This window comes from Cryptomeria japonica, chromosome 4 (assembly GCF_030272615.1).
Source record: "Cryptomeria japonica chromosome 4, Sugi_1.0, whole genome shotgun sequence".
Classification (NCBI taxonomy): domain Eukaryota; kingdom Viridiplantae; phylum Streptophyta; class Pinopsida; order Cupressales; family Cupressaceae; genus Cryptomeria; species Cryptomeria japonica.
In genome coordinates, this window is record NC_081408.1 from 517,095,004 (window position 1) to 517,107,311 (window position 12,308).

Consider the following 12,308-nt stretch of genomic DNA (forward strand, 5'->3'; position numbering starts at 1 on the left):
GAAGGGTCAGGAGCGAAAATCTCGTTTGGCTTCAAAATTTGCATTCTTGGTGACCAAAATCCACTCCAAAGCAATCCAAATGATCTCTCTCATGCTTGTCCAAGCTTGGCTTTGTTCAAAATTTTGAAGAAAAGATGATTTTAAAGATTTTCGCTTTGGACCCTTTGGAAGGGTCAGGAGCGAAAATCACTTTTAGGCTCAATTCCTTCATCTTTCATGGTTTCTAGCGACTCAGTCACTCTTAGGGGCAACTTCCTCTTGATTTTACCTTATCCCACACTTGATCTAGCAAAACTTGATAGCAAAAAGAGGTTTTGAGAAAATTCGCTCTGGACCCTTTGGAAGGGTCAGGAGCAAAATTTTCATTCTTGACCAAAAATCATTATTTTTTCAACTTGAAACTTCTTTGCAAGGTAGGATTTCATCTTTCATTGCCCTAGGAACAAGGTTTCATGTCCAAGAAAGGTCAGAAAAGTAGGCTAATAAGGAATTTCGCCTTGGACCCTTTGGAAGGGTCAGGAGCGAAATTCACTTTCTTGGCTAGAATCCTTCATTTTCATAACTTCCAAACATTCTCAAAGGCTAAATCATGCTCATTCTTCTTCTCATCATGTCTTGGTCATCAAGATTTGGCTAAACAAGGAAAGAAATGCCTCTTAGAGAGATTTTCGCTCTGAACCCTTTGGAAGGGTCAGGAGCGAAAATCTTAACTTGGGCTAGATTCTTCATTTCTCCCTTTCAAAACGACCTCAAGAGGCAAAGACAAGTTATTTCTCTTCCATCCACGTCATAACAAATCAAAACTTGATCTTCTTCATTGCAAAAATAAGGGCTTTTAGGAATTTCACTCTGGACCCTTTGGAAGGGTCAAGAGCGAAATTTCCCTTTTGGTCCAAAATCCTTCATTTCTCAACGCTTTCAAACACTTCAAAGGCAACAAGAATGTCCATCCTTCCTTCCAAGATACCCTGCAAATCAAAATTAGTCAAACTTAGGACAAAATGAGCTTTAAGAAGATTTTTGCTCTGGACCCTTTGGAAGGGTCAGGAGCGAAAATCTCATTCTAGGCTAGATTACTCACTTTTCAAACTTCGAACCACTTCAAGAAGCAAACTTAGATCATTTTTCACCTGAGGAAGAAGGTTTCAAGGTCAAACAAGGTAGCAAATGAAGTTTATGATGAATTTCGCTCTGGACCCTTTGGAAGGGTCAGGAGCGAAATTCTCCTTTAGGCCAAAATCTTGTTCTTCAAAATCAATCAAACTCCCTCTCAAGGCAAAAACATACCCATTCATCTCCCATCAAGCCAACGCCTAAATAAGGAGGAAAACAAGAGTTATAAAGATTTTCGCTCTGGACCCTTTGGAAGGGTCAGGAGCGAAATTCCTAATCTTGGCCAAGATCTTGACTTCATTTTCACATTTCTTCATTCAAACAAGCGTTTTTACCTTCAGCCTGGGAATGCGTTAGTTCTAGGTTTTGGTCAAAGTAGAATGTCTTATGGAGAATTTCACTCTGGACCCTTTCGAAGGGTCAGGAGCGAAATTTGACATTTTGGTCTCTCCGTCAGGATCATTTTATGGAATATAACATTTAAGTATAAGAGCTTATACTTTAAGTTATATTCCATATATACTTCCAGGATGTTTGAGAGTGGTTTCGGACCTCCAGGAGTTATATTGCAAAATCTAATTTTTGGAGGATTCTTCAGTTTTCCTGACTTAGTCAAATTTCAGGATCAGGACATTCCAGACTTAGCCAAATTTCAGGGCATTTGAAGATCAGGATGACATTCCAAACTTCATCACTCACCAACTTGACCTAGCTCGGACCTTCAAGAATGATACCCACTCACAAAGCAAGACACAATTAGCAACAAGAGCAAAACCAGGCCCTAAGGAAGACTCTCAAAGAAACCCTAACCTTGAGCAGCTGCTGACTCCCCTGGCTCAAGAAAAGCCTACCATCCTATTGATCCCCTGGCGACACTCAAAATGCAAAGGCTAACAAACAAACCCTAAACACCTAGAAAGCAAACCCCAGAAAGCAAAAAAAAAGTAGGGGTCCCCATTTGCAATGGGGCGATGTGTGAATATGTCACAACAGTATGTTGCGATGAAGACTTAAAAGTGTTAAAGAAACATCAAGATCAGTTGCAACTAACATTTTTTCTTCTTCAAATGGGAAGAACTCCAACCCTTGCACTTCACAACTTTGTGAGAGAAAGATGGGAAATAAATGGGAATGTTTGAAACTTGACTTTGACCAATTTTGGATCTTGGGGAACGTTTTACAAGTATACAAGTAGGGAACGACAAACATGCAATCGGATTTTTGAAACCCGAATGCAAGTATACTTGTAAAAAGGAAAATGGAGAAATGGGTGAAAAATGAGATTTTGACATGTGGGAAATGCCGTGAATGGTATGTAAGGATAAAGGCAATGAGTATGAATGAAAATGGAAGGATTTTGGGAAGATCACTTTTAACAAAATGGGAAGAACCTTTCAACTTGTAATCCGGTTTTAAAAACCCGATTTTGAAAGAATGGGTATTTTCCAACTTAGAAATTTGGAATTTCATCAAAAGATGGTTAAAATTTTCCAGCCAAAGGGGTAGATCAATTATTTTCATCTTACTTGCAATCGGGATTTAAAATCCCAAATGCAAGTAAAGAGGGAAAATGGGGAAGATCAATGCAATTTACAAATTGCTTTGCAAAGGGGAAAATCTCTTTCACAAAACCGTTTTAGGCAAGAACTATCAAAATAAACATGATTAAGCAAGGAAATAAAAACAACAAGACAAGAAATAAAAACAAAATGAAAATAAATCATACCTTGTTTCAATCCAAATGCTCGTCCAAGGAAATGCAACAATCCTTGTGATGAAGAGGCAAAACCTTTAAATAAGCAACAAATCGAACTCCCAAAACCCTAGCCACGTTTTTCAAAAACGTCTTATGCAGCAAAAACGCCTAACAAAATGGCATAAGAAGAGGTCAAAACATCATCAAACCCCAATGCCTAGGCAAGAGAGGGCAAAACGACTTAGGAGATGAAAGATTCATGGCATTTTGGAGGAGCAAATCGTGGCATTTGAAGAACACGTGTTGCTATTATAATGCCTTAAAACCAGCAAATAAATCCACCAAATGGCATGGAAAGAGTTTCAAGATGCATGAAAATAGCTAAGAATTCAAAACGCCTTCTTCCTCCTAGAAAATCTCCACAAAAATCGATTGAAACTTTCAACAAATTTGCTCCCAAAAGCTGGTCGGGTTCTTAAGGGAGAACAACAAGTTCAAATTTTGCCAATAACATGTGAAATCGGGTTTTAGAAACTCATTTACAAGTTTAAAATGTTCACTTGTTCATGCACAAGGCAAAATCGGGTTTTGAGAGAGATTTACTAGTCACAATAACTTGTAAGGGGAAAATAAAATCCCCTTAACAAGTTTTAATAACTTGTAAAAAGAACTTGTAATGGGGAAATAAAATTCCCTTTACAAGTGACTTGAAAATAAAATATGTAATAGGGGAATAAAATCCCTATTACAAGTAAAATCACTTAAATAGGAACTTTATAAAAGAATTACAAGTGACTTTTAAATTTATAATTTAAAATTAACTTGTAACTTATCCAAAAAGTTCCTAATATGACTTAAAAAGCCAAAAAGCATCAAGGGGGAAATAAAAAGTAAGTTACAAGTTCTAATTTCATCAAGTGCACTTGTAATTAACTTAAAATTTCCCTACAAAGACTAAATCAAAGGAAAACATTAAAACTTGCAACTTAAGGAAAATTTCCCACTTGCAGTCAGGGAGAAAAAACCCGAAATTGAAGGAAAAACATAGCAAACAAAACCAAAATGCGATGAAATTTGAAACGTGGTTTGTGGATGGACTGAGGATTAGTCCAATCCAAGGGTAAGGCGAAATTATGCCTCGGGAAGCATGCCATAGAGTAAAATTTTCATTTTTTGACAAAATTTTTATGTAATGGTCCATCATTTTTTGAAAACAAAAATGAGGAAAACAATGTTGTCAACTATTTCTTGTGTTCGTGAACTATGATTTCAACAATGAATGATGAGGGCGGCCATGCCAACACTAATGAGGTAGGTGATTTTTAGCTCCCAAGAATCTTCACACAATTTTTTGATCATCCTTGTCCAGGATTTTGTGTGCTTAATTTTACAATGCTCTTAAAGGCAGCAATGCCCATTTCTCCATTGAGTTTATGCAAGCAATAGTGTGCAGTGTTGTTTGTCTAGAAGCACAACCGAGGAATATAACAAATAATGGCTATGTAAGTTCTTCAGATTCATGCAGGAATTTTTTTTTAAAAAAATTCTTAATGACAAAAGGGAATAGAAAAAAACATTAGCAAAAGTTGCCTTGCCAATAGAGACATTTGGCTGTCCGCAAAATGGTCAAGGACATCTCAGATGTTCTTGGCCACCTTAGGGATGGCAAAATGTGCCTGTGGTGTTTCCTGTCCCTACAAAACATTTCCAAATTTTTCAGACATTTCAAGATTTTTGAAGATGGCCGAGGACATCCCTTGCTGTCCCACTATACTTGAAACACCATAGGGGACAGGGATGGGGGATTGAAGGCTGGGGATGCATCCTTGTGATACACAGAATATAAGCTATAAATTAGACTATTTGATCTGTAATTGCCTACAAAATTATGCTTTTTGAATTACATATTAGTAAATTACCAAATTATTGGTATTCTCTGTATGAGAAGTGTTCAATATTTGGAACCTTAATTATGCTCATGCAAGCTGGAAATCATTGCAAAACAAAATCACTTACTTGAAATTACCATTTTTCTCTTTGGAAAATTCCCCAATTTTGAGGAGCCCATCTTGGTAGGTGCCAATAGCACTTTCACTGATTTGTATTACACATAAACAATACCAAGGAAGAATAACAACTTCAATTACTGTTTCAACCCTTCATTTGGTTCACTGGGAACTGAAACTATGTTTTGGTGCTAAAAAAAGATGCTTTGCACTTCCCCAAAATTTTCAAGAAGCTTCGATATACTCCTCACTTCTCTTTTTCTAGTTCTGGCATGGTCCTCTCATTGAGCAGAAGCCTCAAAGACTAGAAATGAAGCATCAAAAGTCATGTCTATTCAAACTCTCCAACTGCTGCTTGCGCTATGGCATTTCACTGCTTCGTGCAGTTGTCAGGGCAAACATTAATCACTAGTCCAACTTAATTATGAATTCGCTGGTTCAGCTCATCATTTTCATGACTTCGACTAGGTGGCAAATTCATCTGTCACAAGACAATAAATACTTGAACATTTTCAAATTTTGGAAAAAACTTCTGTTCTTGTTCCTTAGTTCATCAAGATCCTTTCTGGATAACTGATATATTAGTAGTACAGAAATAAATTTAAATGGAAAAGGAGCTATAACACAATAGAGAGTTCCAGTTGCATCAATACAATAATATGTTTGTTTTTAATAAATTTAGTCATCTCTTCCATATCAGCATTCTGACATCTTCATGAGTTTAAGAAGCACTACACAATAATAAAGTCAGACACATGAACTCACACTAATGAATATCTTCTATGCAATGCAATATATTTTCTGTGGTTATATAAAGTAGTGGAAAAGCAAACTTCACTATTGAATCACATACATGCACCTTTGTCATGCATTCCTATCTCACTTCCATTGCTGAAAACATTGGCATACAGCTATATGCACATATTCATACATAAACACACTAACATACATATAAGTAGATAACAATAGATTAATGATTAAGTATTGGTTAATGTAAAAGTATAGGCGGTGGATCCATGGTTGGTGCATTGAGAGGATCAACACAAAGGGAGCCTATTGTTGTTGGGAAACCTTCAACGTTTATGATGGATTACCTTTCAAAAAAGTGTGTACCCTTACCTCTTTTTGGCAATTGTTTTCTTATTATCTTATGTTCAATCTTGGTTATTTTCCTTACCCCTTGTAAAAGGTTTATTCCTGCTGATACATAATATGATTCATTATTAAAAAATGATTTATTTTGCATTATTTTCCATTCTACACTAGCTTGATCAGTTTTGTCTATGATGCAAAATATGATGAATTATTAAACAGGTTTTACAATTACACGGCAGGCGTTTTTTTTTTATTAAAGAGAATTATATTACATAAAGGAAATTTTTAGAAAATCTCGTCCTTTAAATACATGGTAGGTGTAAGGTGGATAAAAGAGTCATTACATAAGCAAAAGATTTACAGAATCTTAAATCCTTTAAAATAATGCTAGGTGTTATTTTTATAATGAAATGTCCTCCTTTTTTCAGTCTTACAGACTCTTACTACATGCCGTTTTTTTTACAATGGTCTTATTTTATTCAAACTGCCACGCTCTCTTACTATGCTCACTACTAGTGGATGTCAAAAGACAATTGAAAAAAGCTAATTTTGTAATATACACCAACCATTTTCAACCTCTACTTGGCTCACATAAAGTGCTGGTTTTTGTAATGTGAGCCATATTACAAAAACCAGCACTTTTTGTGAACCAAGTAGAGGTTGAAAGTGGTTGGTGTAGATTAAAAAATCAACTTTTTAAAAATCTCTCTCTTTTTACATCTGGTAGTACTGAGAATAGTAAGAGAACATGACAGTTTGAACAAAAGAAGAGCACCAAGAAAAAAAGAACAACAAATAGTAAGACTGAAACAAGGAGGAGGTTTCAATGATTACCAAGACTCTTTCAAGACCGAGAAGGATTCTTTCCTAGAAAGAAAGGAAGCATGGTTGCATCTTCTTTATGGTACTAGTACATTTTTTTACTCCATTTCAGTTGAGTTTGGACTGGATCCCTTATGGAATGGGATACTTTTGAAATTTGAGGCTCTTATGGTGCTAGGTGTATAAATACTATAAAAAAAAACTTGAGGAGTGCTTATGATAGGTTCTTTCAAGATTTAGCACAATACATTCATTTGCCTTTTGACTTTGTAGCAACCTGTTGTGACCTTTTCATACATCGCCTCATTGCAAACAGGGACCCTCTCTTTCCTGCTTTTGGTTTTGTTTGTTTAAGGTTTTGGCAGTCAAGGGACAATTTTGAGCTTTGAATGACCAAGTCTTGTCCTTGGGTATGGTCATGCTTTCGGCTCTTCATGATGCAAATAATGTTAAATCTCTAAGTTTTGAAGTCATTAGGATCAAAACGTTGAAAAGATGTTAAAATGTTAAAGTGATCCTAAGTTCCAGTTTATTTTTCCAAGTGTTGAAGTTGCAACTTGCCCTAAAATGAGAGTGAAAAATGAAAAAAATGTTGCAAATGGGTGTGAATTTTGTGCTAAAGTGTTAAAAGTCCCTATAGGAGTCATTTTTCCACTCCTAGGAGGTGAAATAAGTCAAAACTGCACAAATTCCCAATGGACTTCTATTTTCGACCCTCCAAATTTTGGAAAAAGTTAAAAGTCCTGATGGAAATAGAATTTCCACTACACAAATTGATGAAAATGGGTAAGTATGGACCTTTAAAGTGCGAAAATCAACAAAGTCCCGATAGAAAACATTTTTCCACCAAGCAGTTAAGTCATAAAAGATAAAGTCTCGATGGAACATGATTTTCCACTCCATTTTGAGCATAAAGGTACCAAATTTATGTTGAGGATGAAGTGAGTTATGATGGAGGTCGTTTTTCCACCAGGTTTACAAGAGTAAACATGCATAAGGAAAGTGAGTCCCAATGACCCACGTTTTTCCAGTTGATGGTAAAATGACCAAGGTGAAGTGAAATTTGAATGTCCTGATGAGGTTCGATTTTCCACTTGAGGGGAAAATGGTTAAACGATAAGAAAAATAACGTGAACAATGCGTCCTGATGGAGGTCGATTCTCCACTTGGGGTCAAAATGCAATGATTTGATTAATTTTATGTCCTGATGGACATCGATTTTCCACCAGGAGATATTTGACTAAGCTTTGTGAGAATTTTTCAAGGATAATCAATCCGGATGCAACACGAATTTCCACTTGAGGAAAATATGTGAAGAGAAGTGAATTAATGATGAATTCTAATGTCTTGATGGACATCGATTTTCCCCTTGCATGATCAAATGAACTTTTAAGGGTAAAGTGAATACGATTTTAATGACAAATCAGTCCAAATGAGGTGCGATTTTCCACCATTGCATTTTGTGGATGAAATGAGGTAAAAATAAAGTTAAATTTGATTGTCCCAATTCATAGCGATTTTCCACTTGGCAAGTCAATGTGTTTTTTTTTAATCCCACATGTATTGTGTGGTGAAAGGTATAGGTGAAAAGTTGAATAAGAACTTCTTGGTGTGTTTTTATGCACGCACAATTCAGAATAAAATACCCAAAGATATCCTATTCTCTCTTGATCAAAATCTTCTATGTGTTAAACAAACGGACTCTGTGATCACAAAGACAACTCCAAGGTTCCAGATTCATGTGGATAGTCTCAATTGGTTCGTTGTGATATGTTGGTAATCTCAAGGAGGACTTACACAATTGTTCAAGGAGTGAATCAATCAAAGGATTTTGCTGATTGCTGACACTTCTAACTTTTTTCTTTTTTTGGATTTTGCAATGAGTTCCTTTTCAATCCTACTTCTACCAAGACTTGGAAAAAAAGGGAAAAAGAGGGTGACGGTTTAGAAAGATAGTTGTAAGCATAATCTAATCCTATGAACTCCGGAGACATAAATTGCAAAAGTGGAATCCAAAACCAATTCTTGTTTCACCAAATTCAACTATGCAAGAACAATGCTATCTTCTAAGGAATTCAAAATATTTTCATATCACGGATATTCACCAACATTTTGAACAATGAATATAGAAATTGAAGTTAAGTTTTTATTTATTGGTTCAGGCTAACTTTGCACGATAATTGAAAATCATCCAATTATCAAAAGTATGAACACATCCATTCCACATTAAGCAATTCTATCAAATCTTTCATTCAATCTATCAACTTGAAAATGAAATCTATTCTATTGAGAGCCAAGAAACCATGCTAACTTGTAAAAGTGGACAAAAATTTAGCAACAATTGAACAATGAATTGTCTTAGCACTTAAGAAGTATCACTACAACAATTTCTCAGAAATCTCTCTTTACAAATGAGAGGAGGGTTTATATAGGCACCCCATTACAAAACAACGACCTAGATTGATTTAAGATCAATGGCCAAGATTAACAGATAAAACGTTAATTAGGGTTAATTAAAAAAAACTCCTTCTACCCAATGAGAAAATTACAACACTTTGGATAACTAATGAGAAAATAGGAGCCATTTAATACCTTCCACTTGTTGAGTTTGGTTCATTGCACTTGGTGTTAGGTGGCAAACAAGAATAATACTCTTAGTTATGTTTTAATAATACTTTTGTAATAAGTCGATCATGTGGGTTCCCGTGTTAGTTATGACAGTTGGTACCTCAACCAACCGCTAAGTAGTATATATTGCCATGTAAGGGAACCCTGGCAGTAGTAATGATCATGTACTGAATTTTCTGAAATGCAATAAAGGACATATCTTTCTGCCTATGTGATTCTATGATCTTCTATTAAGCACTTTATGAATAATCGTCTATGTATTACTTTCTGTACTATGTGAATTAAACCGACACTTAAGGGACCAAACATTTTGGCGTCGTTGCTGATTTGAATTCCAGAGATCAATATGGCGGTAGGTAGTAACCACTAATGGGTCGACCATTTGAACAACAGTTGATAGTCATTGAAGGTGATACACACGAAGAGGTCACGCAGGCGGAAGCATGGGAGGATCAACTGATGGAGGATTTGGTGGAGTTGTGGGACGTTTCCGTCACTCAATACGTGTAGAGGGAAGCTCAGGAGAGAGCGGTCCCTAAGGGCACGGTACGTGAGGAACTCACAGTAAATTCTGTCGTATTTGATCTTCTTGGGAGGCTTCCTAGACTGCTGGCACGGAACCTGATTGAACGGCAAGAGCAGAGGGAAGAAATCAGTCGTGAACATCGTTGGCAGCAAATCCTGCAGTAGTACGAAGAACAAAGTCGTAGGGAAGAGGAAGAGAGGGATACAAGCAGACGTCGTACCCCTGGCAATTAATGCCCCTATGTCCCAACAAAGACCGACGATGTACTGGTACCAACGAAGAGGTAGGCGAGGGATCGGTATGGAGAACCCTACGTCTCAGAGAACAAAATGAGAGGAGACGTCGGCTGAGGGAGATTGCTGAAGGCCCAAAGAGTCTGGAAAGGCAAAGCAAGAGTCAGAGTGTGAGTTGAAGCTATAGTTGGGAGAGGCAAGAACCGTGTACGTGAAACTAGTTGGTAGAGGTTGCCAGCAACCTACCACTACCAAACATAGCAGAGGAAGATCTCGCCGACCAAGTCGCTCACTCGACATCGAGTGAAGAAACCGGAAGTCAATCTGAGAGCAATCCAACCGTGACGAAGAGGTCGTATGACACCTCTAGGGTGAGGTCGCCGAACTTTTTGAACATAATCTGTATAGAATTGGGAATTTGTCTCTCGAGGAGCAGTCAAAAATAGGATGGTCGGAGCCAAAAACCCCAGGAAGGAGGGACTATAGGAGTGAGGGTGACCAAGGTGCAAAGGATGGAGGGGGACACGTAGAAAGCTCGCGTCTGGAGCCAAACGGCCCAATCTGGTCGAACACATACAGTACCTTCCAAGCGAGACATAACACCTCCCAAGCGGGACAGAGTACCTTCCAAGTAAAAGCAATGGCACACAAACAGAACAATCCAGAGAGACAGAAGCTTCCAAGATTCATGGGCGACGCGTCAGAGGACCCCGTACAACACTGCAAAGCATGTGTAACCATATGGGAAGCAAATGGCCAAGATGACCAAGATTACTAATTGAAAGCGTTCCCAACCACTCTTCGAGGGATCGCGATTGATTGGTATACGGACCTTGATGCCCAACACAAAACAAGTTGGAATGTTTTGAAGAGGGCCTTCTAGGAGGAATTCAAGCTATTTAGGGATGATAATGAGATCGTGGCCGAGATCTATAGTACTAAGCAAGGGAAAAGTGAAAGTGTCCAAGCCTATAACTGTAGGCTTAAGGAGTTGCTAAACAAGATGGAAAATTAGTCGACCGATGGGTTGAAAAAAAGATGGTTTGTGGAGGGACTCATACCATCCCTCAGAATAAAGATGAAGGTGGTCCCTCCACCGTCATATGAGGAGGCCTACAACAGAGCAATGAATATTGAGAGTGAAAGCAAAACATCAAAAGGGAAGAGGAGGGCGAGCGACGATGATGGTACAGATGAAGATAGTGATGGTGAGTCCAGGACTATACAGGCCCTCCATAGGGATATGATGCGGATGATGAGGGAGTTGAAGGCCAATAAGGAGAATGGCAAAGAGGGTAAAGAACTCTGGTGCACCGACTGCAAAGCAAAAGGTCATACCAAGGGAACATGCCCAAGGAAGTCTTTTTGTGATATCTGTCAGGTGCTGGGACATTCCATTAAGGAATGCCCATACAATCTAAAAACACGGAGCAAACAAGTGCTCTTCACCCAAGGGGAACAAGCTACTCCGCCAACCACACCACCTAAATCAACAAACTCTGATGCTTCACCAGGAGGATACCGTAATAATTGGCGAGGGAACAACCGGTCCAATAACAACACACCAAGAATTAAAATCCAGTACAATGAGAAAGGGCGATCCATGATCCAATGCCGCAAATGTAATGAGTGGGGCCACTTCGCTCGTGAGTGTCAGAGCGAGAACAATAACGAAAGTTTGTTGTGCAAGTGGTGCGGCCCTGGGAACCACGAGGACACTAACTGCCCAAAGCATAAAGGGGTAAATATGTTGGACGTGAAGGAGTTGAACGAGGAGGTACTGGCAATCACAAGGTTGCAGAGAAAAAAGGTAGTGTACCCCAATCTCCATATGGAGAAGGAAAGACTCCGAGAAGCAAAGGTCGATATTGAATGGGCGATGGTGGAAGAACGAAGGGCCTCACACAACATTGCAGGTACCCCACTTCAGTCAAAGTCCGAAAAAACTATAATCAAACAGATGTTGCAAGCTACCGTACCAGTACGGGTATCTGACCTTTTGCAGACAATGCCACAATTGAAAATGGTGCTTACAAATGTAGTCAATGATAACACCATCACCCAAGAACACCGTCAGATGGCAACAAAACCATCTAACATAGACCTCGTGACATCAACAGGACTACCAGGCACGTCTGCCACAGACCCCATGCTACTCACCGTGAGTATCGGTCGGAAGCTGGTCGTAG

The 12,308-nt window shown here is 38.2% G+C and overlaps 1 protein-coding gene across 1 annotated transcript in view; it reads left to right on the forward strand.

Annotated features, from left to right (window-relative positions):
- The window catches only part of LOC131031224 (phosphoglycolate phosphatase 1A, chloroplastic), a 204,249-nt gene that overhangs the window by 164,744 nt on the left and 27,197 nt on the right, over positions 1-12,308 (forward strand). The window contains exon 9 of the mRNA XM_059219922.1: positions 5,821-5,920. Within this exon, the coding sequence (XP_059075905.1) occupies positions 5,821-5,920 (100 nt within the window). The remainder of the gene's footprint in view (positions 1-5,820; positions 5,921-12,308) is intronic.